The 14,046-nt window shown below is 23.8% G+C and overlaps 2 protein-coding genes across 5 annotated transcripts; one reads left to right on the plus strand and one right to left on the minus strand.

Moving 5' to 3' along the window:
* Nucleotides 1–3,844: 3,844 nt before the first annotated feature.
* Nucleotides 3,845–8,385, minus strand: LOC122502926 (60S ribosomal protein L27). The gene is made up of 4 exons (XM_043613274.1): nt 8,229–8,385; nt 6,619–6,849; nt 4,193–4,329; nt 3,845–3,932 (listed from the first exon to the last, which is right to left on the minus strand). Exons 2-4 carry the CDS (start codon nt 6,835–6,837, stop codon nt 3,884–3,886), a joined length of 405 nt encoding a protein of 134 aa, XP_043469209.1. The 5' UTR covers nt 6,838–6,849; nt 8,229–8,385; the 3' UTR covers nt 3,845–3,883.
* A 106-nt stretch (nt 8,386–8,491) lies between these two features.
* LOC122502924 (coiled-coil domain-containing protein 28A) lies at nt 8,492–13,773 on the plus strand. Of its 4 annotated transcripts, none has more exons than XM_043613273.1 (5): nt 8,492–8,647; nt 11,687–11,849; nt 12,264–12,465; nt 13,031–13,111; nt 13,365–13,773. In XM_043613273.1, the coding sequence occupies exons 2-5, from the start codon at nt 11,694–11,696 to the stop codon at nt 13,568–13,570; spliced, it is 645 nt and encodes a 214-aa protein (XP_043469208.1). In that variant the 5' UTR covers nt 8,492–8,647; nt 11,687–11,693; the 3' UTR covers nt 13,571–13,773. The 4 variants fall into 4 exon arrangements, with proteins under 4 accessions (XP_043469208.1, XP_043469207.1, XP_043469206.1 ...); XM_043613272.1 differs by having other exon boundaries at nt 12,264–12,480; nt 13,365–13,772; XM_043613271.1 differs by having other exon boundaries at nt 12,995–13,111; nt 13,365–13,772.
* The last annotated feature ends 273 nt before the right edge of the window (nt 13,774–14,046 follow it).

Consider the following 14,046-nt stretch of genomic DNA (forward strand, 5'->3'; position numbering starts at 1 on the left):
CAATTAGTTCCAATTAGACTCTACTATAACTCCAAAAACTGTATGGAAAATTTAATTTTTTTAATACATTAATTAAAGTACTACAAATTGATAAATATTCTTCTCTGCATTTGAATTGGTTAAAATAACTAATTTGATAACAAAAATTCAAACACTGATTCAAATAGTAATATTTTCCTACTAAAATAGCTATAATGGTAACTAATTATTATTTTTTTCCGGTCAAATTAAATTCCCTAGCTATTTCCTGATTTTCCAGATTGGTAGAAACTTAAATGTATTGGTAGAAACTAAAACCCGTCGAAGACGGGTACGACAGCTAGTTAACAATAAATCTGAAAAAATCGTACTTAAATTTTAACTGCGTTTTTCTCAAAACGCTGTTTTTTAAATCGTTTGCAGGGATTCTGAGTAAACGGATGAATGTTTCTTTCTAATTTTTTTTGCATATTGTTAAAAAATATATTCTTTAGTGGGTATACCTAAAGAATTTGAAAAAGAAAATTTTTTAATACTTTTTTTAATAAAAAATTGTGGAGAAAAAAAGGTAATTTTTCAATTTTTTTGTTAAAAGTAGTGTCATTTTTTTTAATTTTGATTTTTTAAGGTAAATTTTGTTATAACCACTAGATTAGTATCTCAACTGTAAAAGTTCTTTTGGGTTTTTATTTTAGACCACTAGGAACGGCCCTAGACCTGCAACCGCGGAACGCCTCAAAATAAAAGCATCGATTTTGACGCCCTCTACAGCCTAACATAATATAAAAAATATAATTTTTTTTTATTGTTTTTAATACTTTAAATTATACTTTTTATTATGCAAAAAGGCTTTTTAACTTTTATAATAAAATAAGCGAGAAAAAAAATTTGAATTTTGACATATTTTGCACACTTCTTATGAGGGATTTTCCTTAAAGCTTAAATCCTACACTACAAGACCCACGACAAAAATTACGAATCCAATGTTAGATTTTCAAACTTCAAAATGTGCCCAATAAAACAGACGACTTTTTTGAAAATAGATCCAATTGTCCTAAAACTTGATAGTCGGGTATGGCATTAAAAGAATGGATGATTGTGAATAAACGGCCCTCTTCAGGGACACCACTTACTTTTTACGAAAGAATTTTATTAAGGTCGAAATTAAGGTCGAAAATAATTTTTTCAAACTTATTCAAATATTATATTATTCTATAATAGTAAATAATAGTATTTTCCCAAAAATCCCAGTAATTGGAGAAATCGCAATAATTGGCGCGTTTACCCTGCATGTAGAGATTTCTAGCGCGTCAGGTTAAAGAGAAAAAAATACTGAAAACCCTCAAAACACGTTTTTGGAGTCTTTACCCCACTTTTCTTAAAATCCTGACGTGATGGTCAATTTTAGGATCCAGGATCTTGTTCAGTGGACAAAACTACATTAGAAACAATTCCGATATCAAAAATAACGAAAAAAATTTATTTGGAGTCTGTAACCCTACTTTTTCCAAAATCCTTGCTTTTTTTGTGTTTTGCATTGATTCTTAAAATTCACGTTTTAAGCTTTAATTTAAAACCTTGTCGAAATCTCTAGCACGCCAGTTTAAAGAGAAAAAAAATGTTGTAAACCCTAAAAAAAACTTTTTTGGTCTCTTTACCCTTACTTTTCTCAATATCCTGAAATGAAGGGCAATTTTAGGACCGGGATCGTGTTTAGTAGACAAAACAACATAAGAAACTAATTTTGCAGGCCTGTGTAACTAACCGGGAAAAAATATATATTAGCCTGGAAAACCGGGAATTCGCCTGGAATTTTTTTTCTAACTTTTAGTGGCCACCCTGAAAAAATTGTTAGAAGTTTTATTTGATAGAACTTTAGTCATCAGAATATTGAAATGTTTTTTCGTAGAATTCTAATTCAAATATTGGTGGATTCTGAAATCCATGCGTAATTTTGTAGATAATGTTTTTGAATCCATAAAAAAAATTGCCAAATGAAAAAATTGATTTTCATAATTTTAGAAGCATTTTTTTGAAAAAAAATTTTTGTTTTTAGGCTAAAAACACTAAAAAATGAACTGAAAATCAATGAATTCTTGCAAAATTTGCAAATAATTGAATTTTCATTTCAAGAATTTTATCAATATTTTTTTCAATAATTAAATTCTTTCGAGAAAATGTAATTAAAATTGTATTCAAGAAAAATTAAATTCTTGGCAAGATTTTTATTAATATTCTTTAAAATATAATTTAATTCTTTTAAAGAATTTATTTTAATTTTCTTGAAAATAATGGAGTTTTTTTTAATAATTTTTACTAAAAATTTTGAACGTAATAATTAAATTTTATGAAAATTTTCTCAAGTTATCAAAATTTATTATTAGATTATTAATTGTAATTAATAATTTTTCTATTAAATTATATTAAAATTAATTATAGAAAATTAAATTCTTTTAAACAATTTTATTAGAGTTTTTTTTCTCCGTGTAATTGAAATTTACAAAGAATTTTATTAAAAACTGTTGTGAACAATTGAATTGTTTAGAAAAATTTTATTAAAATTGTATTAAAAAGAATTTTATTGTTAACAAAAATAATTGAATTCTTGACAAGAATTTTATAATTTATAAAAATAATTCAATTGTTTCGAAGAATTTTATCAGAATTGTTGAAAATAATTGAATTCCTCCGAAACACTTTATTATTTATAAAAATAATTGAATTACTTTGAAGACTTTTAATATTTATATGAAAATATTTTAATTCTTGTGAAGAATTTTCTTATTTATGAAAATAATTCAATTCTTGTGGAGAATTTTACAATTCATCAAAATAGTTGAATTGTTTTGAAGAGTTTTATCTCAATTTTTGAAAATAATTTTTTGTTTTAAAAAGAATTTCATCATTATTCTCGAAAATAATTGAATTTATATTAAAATTCTTGAAAATAATCGAATTTAATTAATATTTTTAAAAATAATTGTATTCTTTCGAAAAATTTTATTAAAATTGTCTTTGGACTGTTTTGGACTTTTCTTCACCAAATTTATTGAAACTTTTTAGTAACGTTGTACTAATAGTGTAGATGAAATGTGCCAAATATTGTTAATTAATTTCTATCGAAACAAGAGATTTTAAAAATTTCTATTGACCTATGAAAAAATTATTCAATTATGTTTTTTGTAGTATTTTTATCATATTTTTCAAAAAAATAGTTTCACTGTAAAAAAATGTTTGGTAAAGTGTTAATATTTGTTTTTAAACAATTAACTTAGAAATTTTGATCCAAATCTTGCAGAAAGATTTCACGAGTAGTTTAGTAGTATTATTTACTATAAAAATAAAAAAGTCCCTCTAAGTGCTATTAAACAATTAATTTTTTAAGGTGTGTTTCTTAAACTACAAAAAAGATGACAAATATTATTCTTGCTTTCTTCGTTTCATTATTTTGAATTACTTTATTTATTAATATTTATATATACACTTCCCTTGAAATATAATAATTAAAATAAAAATAGAAAAACTTATCCTTTTTAGTTTTTGATTCACCAAGACTAAAGTGCCTACTCTAATATCAAGTAAGTAAATTTTCTTAAATAAAAATCACTTTATAAAAATTTATTCATTTATTATTTCTTAAGAAAAAGATAGTAAGAGACTTTTAATGCATATTTAATTTTAGTATACTTCAATTTGATGTCTCATCAGTAATAAAATAATATTGTTCGAAAGAAGAAGAAAAACTTTGTAAACAGTAAAAATTATACTATATCTATGATGAAATAAAAAGCTATTCAATTTGATTGTGGCCATTTTTTTTAATAAACACAATTTTATAAAAAAGGAGAATTAATAATAGAGATTGTTTGCGATAACTCGATAAAATTGTTTATTTTGTTACAAATTAGAACCTCAATTTTTGGAAAAACCACTTGTTCTTTCCGGATTTGTACCTATAACAAAAAGAAAAGTAAATTTAAATAATTATCTTTAACTGAGAAATTTTGTTTTGTACTTTAATAAAAAGATGTTAAAAGACAATGTATGAAATTGAAAAAAAAGAATAGTATATAAAAATTGAAATATGAATGAGCCTTAAAAGGATAACGAAGTAGATGCGATTTTTACATAGAACTTCAAAGAAGAAATCGCATTTATTATGATATCCCCTTAAGCAAAATAAATTAAAATTGATGTCAAAAGTGAAACAAACCTTTCTTCAAATTTTACTCGAGTTTGGAATCGCACCTTCTTCCTCTTCATTGGATCTTTCAAATCTTTGGGTGCAACTTTATCGAGCTGCAAATCCACAGTGTATCGAGTGGGCATCAAGTGATTATAATTTAAAATCTGTAAAAGAAGTTTGTACTTGGTAAAATTAATTCAATTTTATAACACGAAGGAAATAACAGAATATCTGAGTTTTTAAGTAAATTTAATAAACTTTAAAGTTCTGGTCTTAAGGTTAAATAAACTATTGTAAGTTTGAGATGTCGGTAATTAAGGTGAAAATTTGCCTATATGACAATTTGACCACAGAAATTCTATTCAATAACATTTCCAGCATACTGACAAATAAAAATTGTATTAAATAGAAATTTTGTCCAATTAAATTCTTGATAAGTGAAAGTTATGTAATATAAAAAATTACTCAAATTGAATTTCTGTTAAATAATATTTCGTAGAAATAAAAATAATCATATGCCTCAAAATTAGTGCATATTAATACTTCTATTAATGGAAATTTAAAGGAATTAAGATTTGATAAATTGAAATCTAAATGGGGTTACATTTGAAATTAATTCAATCTATAATTAAGTTTTTAAATAAATTATTTTGAAAAATCATTTTTTCGCATATTTTGTTACATAAAATTTAGTTAAGTGAAAATACATAAAATGAAAATTTGTACAAAACAGAGCTCCGATTGTTTTGAAATTTTCAACTAAAATTCTTCTCTAAATCAATTATTTTTTTTAATAATTTTTAAAAAGTAATTCGAGAATTCAATAATTCAAATACAAGAATTAAATTTTTTCACAAAAATTGCAAACTGTAACTCTTTAAGTATCTTTTTTCAATTTTTAAAATGAAAAAGATAATTCAAGGATAATTTAAGGTTTTGAATATTTTCTAAGGACACGAGAAACCAGAATTTTTGTAGCATTTCTAAAAATTTGCTATATTTCCACTACTTTGGATAAAATTTTCTAATTTGTCAGATTTTCCTGACCTGCGGCAACTTTGTTATTGTCAAAATTCATAAAAATGTAAAAACAAAAATCTACCTCAAAACTAAATTTTGAAAAATATTTAAAACCAAACATTTAAAATTTGTTTTAATTAGTAATAATTTTACTTAATTAACACAGTAAAAATAAGTCAAATTAGAACAAACTATAAGATAAGAAAATCCTTTAAAAATTTTCTTATCAAACCCGTTTTTCAGTATTAAAATAAGAAAGATTTATTACCCAAAATTTATTCGAAATTAAATCCAGTTGTTATAATTTAACAATTTATTTTTACATTGAAAACAAAAGTCTATTTTATAGTGATTATATAGTTATTCTTTCTACTATAAAAATTGTAATTTCTGAGCTTTGATCAATGTTGTCACAAAATTATTTAAGACAATATTTCGTTCAAAATTTAAAAAAGATATACAGGGTTGCCACAGATCAGGAAAATCAGGGAAAAGTCATTTTGTTTAAAGTACTGGAAAAAATTTAATATTTAGAGAATTCATAACAGACTTGAATGTTTGTGACTTTTTTGATTGACATAACATTTTACTTAAAAATTTTTAAAATAATTAAATTTTATAAGAGTTGCGTTTACAATTTTTATAAATAATTCAATTTCAAAGGGTTTTAATTTTAAATTTTAGAAAATTTGACTTTTGAATAAATTTAATTTTATAAAAAATTTCAATTCAAGTTCTTTTTAATGTAGATGAATTAAAAATAATTCGTTTAAAGAATTTAATTTGAAAACTCTAAAAAATAATTAGATTTTAAATAGGTTTAAATTTAAAATCTTTGAAAATCTGAATTTGTAATACTTTTCATTAACTGTCGAAATTAATTTCTTGGAAAATTTTAATTCCAATTCTTTTGAAATTAATTGAATTTTTTAATATATATTTAATTATTAAAAATAATTGATTTAGAGAAGAATTTAAGTTAAAAACTCTAAAAAGAATTGAATTTTGAAAAGGTTTAAAATTAAAATCTTTGAAAATCTGAATTTTTAATACTTTTCATTAACAATTCCGGGAAATTAATTTTTTTGGACAATTTTAATTCGAATTCTTTTGAAATTAATTGAATTTTTTAATATATATTTAATTATTATTAAAAATAATTGATTTAGAGGAATATTTTTAAAAATAATAAACAAATGGATATGAGAATATTTTTCAGGGTCAATGAAAAGGTCAAAATTCTGTCTGGAAATCAGGGAAAGATAAAATTAAATTTTTTGTGGCAACCCTGATATATTCTTTTTGAAAATAAATAAATTTTGGAAAAAGGGAAGAAAAGTTATGAAAAGAAGGAAAAATGTAAATAGCCAGTAATTTGAGGAATTTGAAAGAGTTGTACTCGCAAAATATCTGCAATAAATTGTGATATTTACCTTAACGAAAGGCTTTATCTTGGAGCGTTTATGAAGTTTGCCTTTGCCCATACGTTTGTGTACTTTTCTTGGATATCGGTCAATACCAGCCACCATGGCGTGACCGTACTGTTTCTCCGATGTTCCTTCATCAAAATTCCTCATGACGATGGCTTTTCGTCCTGCGTATCTCCCGCTCAGGACGAGCACCACCTTCCCAGATTTCATTATTTTCACCATTTTGATGAATTACTAAAAACAAATCACATTTTACATCAATTTTCTTCTAAAATAATAAATTAAACTCATATATTCAAGAAATTATAAATGAGGAGCAAGCTTACAAAATTTATCCATATATATCCATAATTTCTTATTTCGAGAAATTGAAACAAATGACTTTTTTCACATAACCACTACAGTTAATTTTAAAATACAAAATTTGTAATATTTAATAATTATAACAATGTTTTTATATTTAAAACGTTGTTTTTAATTAAACTTACATAATTAAGTGATTTAAAGGTTTTGGTAATGTTTTCTAATAAAAAACATAAAAATTACAGGTCATCATGGTTATGTCAAAAGTTTTTAAATAGAAAATTCGTTGTTAATAAATTTTTTTAATTTCTAAATTTAACAGTGACAGGACGATTTGTGAGATCTTTAAATTATTAAATTTATCTCGATTTTTTTTTAAAATGAATTTATCAACTTTTGAAAACTTGCTCCTCAAATAAAGAAAAATTATACATGATATATGATAAAAAAATATTTTGGAAATTGCAAAAGAATCAAAACATCCAATAAAAAAAAACTTATTTTCGTTTTTACGAGTTGAAAATAAATTAGATAAAAGAAATGATATTTTAAATTCTTAACTACGAATAAAGTTAAAGGTTTAGAATATAAGAAACAATTTCAGCACTTAGAACTTTGCTGCAAATTTGCCACTTTCAAAGAACGACATAATAAATATTTTGTTTACGTTAAAATTCAAAAAATTACGGAAATATGTAAGAGTTATGCTTTCAAAGAAAAAATGTGCTTATTTAAATATGAATTTCTAGATATTTTTACAAATGAAAAAGTTCAATGTAAGAGTGAAAAAAATTTCATTGAATGAACAATGTATATTGCAATAATTTAAAAACTAGTCCTACATTTTTTGACACAAAATTAAATACAGAATTTAATTAAAAAATAGTGTAAATTTGAAAAAAATTCAAGTAAAATCTAACATGGTTACATTGTTCTAACAAAATTTCAACACTAACAAACACTACCCAAACAAGAACTTGAAACAATAAAGAATAAATAAAATAAGAAAAAATGTATAATTAGTACTTTTGGCTTTGTAAATAAACTACTAATTAAAAGTTTACGTAAAAAAATAATAAATAAATTTAAACAAATTCGCCTCTAATGCAAGTGACATTTAAAATAAACTCGCGACGTAACCTCAAAACAACAATAAAAATAAAGCATGTTTTAACAGTTTATTGAATAAAAATTTTTGTGAATAAATTTCCAGGTACAAATACTTTCAATTTTTTACTAAAAATTTAGCATAATAGACAATTATTTTCGAAGATGTTAATGGATTTGTAAAACTATAAAAATCAACATACCATACGCAAGTTTCTCTACACCTGAAAAGAACTTGTTATCCGATTTAAGACCTATTCACAAGATGAAATTTCGCCGCCAACTTTCATGGAAATGAAATATATAAAGGTTGAATTTACAATAACCTATTATTGACCGGAGTTTAAGACTTTAAAGGTGCTTACACATTATTACTATGGTTTGGTTACAAAACGCAACGCAAAACGGTTTCTTTCTTCTCCAACTTTCTGACGTCATACTCGAACTCGAAATATCTCGATCTAGTGAAACAGCCTAATTATGGAACAACAGCCATTGTGAACATATCCGTAGACATTTTATTATTGTTTAAAAGGGTGTGAACAGAAAGTGACAGAATGTCAACAGATATTCAAAATAAGAAAAGTTAAACATTTTCATTTGTGCAAGTATAAAGGAAAAGGTAATTAATATTATTTGCTTTCAATATGAATGTTTCAAATTATTCAGTTCTCTTCAACTTTCGCACAAGATTTATTGAAAATTGAACAAACTTCAAAATTTAAGAGGTTATATAAACATTTTACTGTCAAAAGGTTATTGTCAATTTACAAACTGAGTGTGTAAAGAAAAAGCTTTTAAATGATATTTTTACAGGATTTGGTTTAATTTTACCTAATTCAGTATTATGAAATTTTGCTGACAAAGTAGAGATTTTGACGATTTTGTATATAGAGAGAGATTTTGTATATATGTCAAAATGTTAATAATATAGTTTCATTACACTGTAAAAAACTTTTGTAATTTTACATGCTGAGAATGCGATGAAAAAAACAATAGTTTAATATTACACTAATCAATGGGGAAATTTCAATGAATTTTTAAACATCTATATGTCAATAAAAATTACAGACCTCGGACTCACGTGACTTGATACTTTTTTACACTTTTCTCACGTCATGCAAGTATTTAGCTACTGTTTCTAATAAGATACTAATTACAGTTATTTTCATAAGAAATCCCTAATAATACTATTCTTTAGACCGAGATTTTAAATATTAATTTATTTAGTAGAGAAGTTGTCATTTTAAGACTAAAAATAAAAAAATAGAAATCCATTTATATTAATTGTTAAAAAAGCATCAGGTCTCCAAACATTAACGAATTTATTATATATATTTTTTAATATTATTAGTTTTTGATTTTATCAAGGATTTTAAGTAAACCAATTTTTATTTTTTTCACTTAATTTGCTTCTTAGTATCATAAAATTACTGTCCCAAAACATTTTTGAAGAATTATGCAAAAGAAAAAAGTTATAGAAACACATTGACAATTAAAATATTTTTTAAGAAGAAAGAAGCTATCAATTATCCGAATCAAATTTTTACTAAATAAATTAAATATCTTAAATAAATCTCTATAAGCTCTATAAGAAAGGTCGTGGGCTCGTATCCCACCATGCTACCGTTTTTTCTGGATTCTTTGATAATTTTGAAATTATTAATTAATTTCGAAAATATTTTTCAGATTAAGCAGGTTTCTGTATTCGAGCAGCTGTGCTGTCGATACATATGAAATCTAAGAGCTTATAGAGATTTATTTAAGATATTTAATTTATTTAGTAAAAATTTGATTCGGATAATTGATAGCTTCTTTCTTCTTAATATTTAACTGCCGAATGATAAATTCACTTTCTATAATTAAAATATTTTTTATTATTATTATTATTCATACAATTTACATATCTTCAAAATTTGTTTGTTATTGTCGCCTCTATGCAATTTTTAAAGATATTGTCTTTTGTTTTAAACAAATAAGCATATTTTCAAAATTATTTTTTGAGGAAAATAGGGAAACTAGAATTAATCAAGGAAAATTCAGAGATTTTTACTGGAAAAAATTACATTTTTTATTTTATTTTTATTACGAATTCAAAAAAAAATTGAAGGTTTTGTATTAACAAAAGCTTCAATTTTTTCTATTTCTGGAAGAATTATTTTAAAATTATTACTTATAAATTATTTAAAGAATAATTTTACTTAAATATTTCAAAAAAATTGAATTTTAAGAGTTGCGTTTACAATTTTCATAAATAAATACACTTGAAGAGGTTTTAATTTGAAATTTTATAAAATTTCAAATTTGAGTGAACTCAACTAAATTCAAAAGAAATTTTAAAGAACTTAGATTTTAGAAAAATTTTAATTATTCAAATTCTTCTGAAATTAGTTAAATTTTTAATATATATTTAATTAATTATTATAAATAATGGATTTATAGAAGAATTTTAGTTGAAAACTCTAAAAAAAAGTTGAATTTTAGAGAAATTACAAAAATGTTTGCAGAAATTCAACTATTTTTAAAAGTAATAAAAGTTGATAAAAGTCTTCGCAGAAATTCAATTATAATAAAAATTTTTTTTAAATCCTCGTCAAATTTGAATTATCTTCATAAATAATAAAATTCTTCTCCAAAAGTCAATTATTTTCAAAAATTTTAATAAAATTGTACGCAAAAATTTAATTATTTTCATAAATAATACAAATTTCATAGGAATTCAATTATTTACCGATTTTTTAAACTAATTTCTTTGTAATAATTCAATTATTTTTATAAATAATAAAATTCTTTTTAGCAATTCAATTATTTTCATTAATAATAAAACTCATTGCAGAATTTCAATTATTATTATTATAATACAATTTATTCATAAATTATTTTCACAAATAATAAAATTTTATACAGAGATTCAATTATTTTTAATACAATTTTAATCGAATTTCTCTAAAAAATAAAAAAAAAACAAAAATTTTATTAAAATTCTTCGCAAGAATTAATTTATTTAAAAAAATTTTGCTAAAGTTCTTTATAAGAATTCAATTTTAAGAAATATGAAATTATTCACTAAATTATTTATTTTTGTATTTAAATAATTGAATTCTCGTATAATGTTCAAATGAAAGTTTATTTAAAAATGAATTTCAGTTAAAATTTTAGATAATGAAAAAACTGTTCAAATTAAAATCTTTAAAAATCTGAATTTTTCATACTTCTAACTAACAATTCTATAGAATTCATTGTTTTGAAAAAGATTAATTGAATTTTCTTTCAATTATTTAAAATTTTTATTTTCTAATTTATATTTAATTGAAGAATTTCCAAATAATCGAAATTTTATGGTAAAATTGAATGTAAAAAAATGGATTTGAAAATTCTCAAAAATAACTTTTTCAAAAATTATTAAAAATAATAATTGGTTTAAAGAAGAATTTTAGTTAAAAATTCTGGAAAATAGTAATTTAATTGAAATGATGAAAATAATTTTGAAGAAGTTAAAGTATCAATATTTTTATAATATAAAATAATAATTTTATCACTCTGACATTTTTAATTATTGTAAAACATGAAGAAATCGAAGACTCGGAGTGATCGATTTTATGTTTTGTAATAATAACAGTTATAATCTCTTGAGTGAATGAAAGTATTTTTTCTGTAATAGATTAAAAATGAATGAAGAGTCTGGCTGTGAATTGCAACAATTAGTACAGGAAGAGGACGGTGAGGAAAGATCAAGTCAAGGTGGAGAAGTAACACCTCCTTCAACTCCTGCCAGATCAGCAAACCGACGAAATAAAAATGATACACAAAATTCTTCAATTTCAGTAAGTTTTAATTTTTCACTTTTCCTATAATAGTAAGAGAAGAGGTATGCTTGTGGGCATCTTTTCGTTTTTGCAACAAGAAAGTTCTGTTAAAAACTCACATTTTAGTTCATTTGATTTGATTAGAAAAAAAAGAAGTATCGCTGATGACTCTTGATCAGAGGCCGAAACGTCGGTGCTTTAACAAAATAAATGGAACCAGTTTTGGTCAATGAATAAGATATAAAAATTTTTATATTCACGATCACAGTTTAGTTTAAAGTTATACAATTGAAAATACCTTAAAGTCATAAATAGATGTTCGAAATTACCATTTTTTTGACAGATTCTACTTGATATAACATAATTTATTATATTAAATGGGATTATATTAATTATATTATATTAAATTATACTCTTACTATTCATTTGCAGCAGCAAACTCTTTGGGAAAATAATATGCAGACATCGCCAGTAATTAGCAAAGCAAGTTCGGGACAAGCAACTACTAGTCAAGGTTCAATGGCCTCCGGTAGGGCTGTTAATTCTTCAACTCACACGATTAGTCAATCTCGACTAATTTATCTAAATGAGAAAGAAAAACCGAAAGTAGCTCGACCCGAGATTCCAAGAATAGGTAAACAGCAGAAAGGTAACTTAGTCTTGTCAAGTAGATAATGGTTATACGCTTTTTCAACTATTATTACTGCACGTATTAAGTGTTTTCTACTTTTTGTCAACTGCTACAATTATGATGTACTGATCCACATTATTATATTCTAAAATATTACAAACGAATCAAGTTTTAATATACTAATTTTTTATGATGCATTGATCAGTCATTAGTCATATTCAAACAAGATCATATACTGATAAAGTAAAATATTGATCTGTGTGGAAAAGTACATATATAATTCTTACTTTTAAGTTGATTTCATGTGACAGTTTCAATGGAAAGTCAATGCACACTATGCAAAGTATTTCCATTTGTTATACTATAACACAGTAAGACTATCTTGAAAATGTCATTCTCTAGAATAAAATACCCTAAACTATTTTATTCTAAAATACCTTAAGCTTTATTATAGTTTATTTTTAGAAAGTTTTTATTTCTTTGAGTTTCTGTTAAGTAGTACTTGTTTTCGCATTGGTGTTGTCTTGTAAAGCCAAGGTTCCTTGCAAGCACCATTGCTTTTTGTCAGAGGTACCCGATGTGAGACGCATGGAACAAGCCCTGCTGCAGCTTCTTGAAGATTTTCACAGTGGAAATCTACGAGCCTTCGGTAAGCACTCTTCTTTTCAAATTATTCAAATTTATGTAATAAGAAAAATATAAATGAATTTCTTTAAATATAATCTGTTGTACATAACAAGAACATGTTGGAATATGTCCACTTTAACTAATCTTATATGAAACCAATATATTAATAATATATTAATATTATATATCCAATGGATATTATCCATCCATATGATTACTATTTACCTTGGATGTTAAAATTAAATTTGTCCAACTGAAAGCCAATGCTTCTTCAGGAAAGGACTGTAGTATGGAGCAAATGATAGAAATACGAGAGCAACAAGAACGATTAGCGAAACTCCACTTTGAACTGGGACAAAGACAAGATTTTGGTGGCGACAAGTCTGGATTTCGTCAATCAAGTTCTAATATGCGTCACCTTTTACACAGACTTCAACAACTGAGTGTTTGTATCGAAAAGTTGCACAACAAATCATCTTAAAGTTATCATAATTTTCATTATCTCCATCAAAAGATTGAGACTCAATTAGTACAGATTCGAATTCAATGTACGTTACTGATATTAAGATAATGACAAAACGAAAATTTGTCCATAAGTTGTACAATTTTTTATTTAGTCGTTAAGAAATTAAAAAATGTTTATTAAGTTAGCAAAACTGCTTTAAGAATACATATTGTTAAAAAAATGTCTTTTGTGTTATCCTACCTTTTCTTTGAAATATTTTATTTCAGGCTTTGTATTTTTAAATATAATTATTTATAAACATTAGTTCAAATAATAGAGTCAACAATTATCATCATTTTATTCACTATTTAATACCTCTTCAAACAATGTTTGTAACGAATTGATTTGACTTGAAATATAAGTAACAAAATAAAATATGATAATACAGAAATTTTAACGAAATCAAACGAACAAAAAAGATTAAAACAATTATAATAATAAATTCAAAATGA

Source organism: Leptopilina heterotoma, unplaced genomic scaffold (assembly GCF_015476425.1).
Source record: "Leptopilina heterotoma isolate Lh14 unplaced genomic scaffold, ASM1547642v1 Lhet_24, whole genome shotgun sequence".
NCBI lineage: Eukaryota > Metazoa > Arthropoda > Insecta > Hymenoptera > Figitidae > Leptopilina > Leptopilina heterotoma.

What these genes read in the sequence shown, in the direction of transcription:
- LOC122502926 (XM_043613274.1), bottom strand. Translation starts at nt 6,837, where the DNA reads ATGGTGAAAATAATGAAATCTGGGAAGGTGGTGCTCGTCCTGAGCGGG. An exon ending in AGATAAAGCCTTTCGTTAAG is followed by an intron (nt 4,330 to 6,618) that starts GTAAATATCACA and finishes CTTCTTTTACAG; the next exon opens with ATTTTAAATTATAATCACTT. An exon ending in CGAGTAAAATTTGAAGAAAG is followed by an intron (nt 3,933 to 4,192) that starts GTTTGTTTCACT and finishes TTTTTGTTATAG; the next exon opens with GTACAAATCCGGAAAGAACA.
- LOC122502924 (XM_043613270.1), top strand. Translation starts at nt 11,694, where the DNA reads ATGAATGAAGAGTCTGGCTGTGAATTGCAACAATTAGTACAGGAAGAG. An exon ending in AATAGGTAAACAGCAGAAAG is followed by an intron (nt 12,481 to 12,994) that starts GTAACTTAGTCT and finishes TGTCTTGTAAAG; the next exon opens with CCAAGGTTCCTTGCAAGCAC. An exon ending in TGGAAATCTACGAGCCTTCG is followed by an intron (nt 13,112 to 13,364) that starts GTAAGCACTCTT and finishes ATGCTTCTTCAG; the next exon opens with GAAAGGACTGTAGTATGGAG.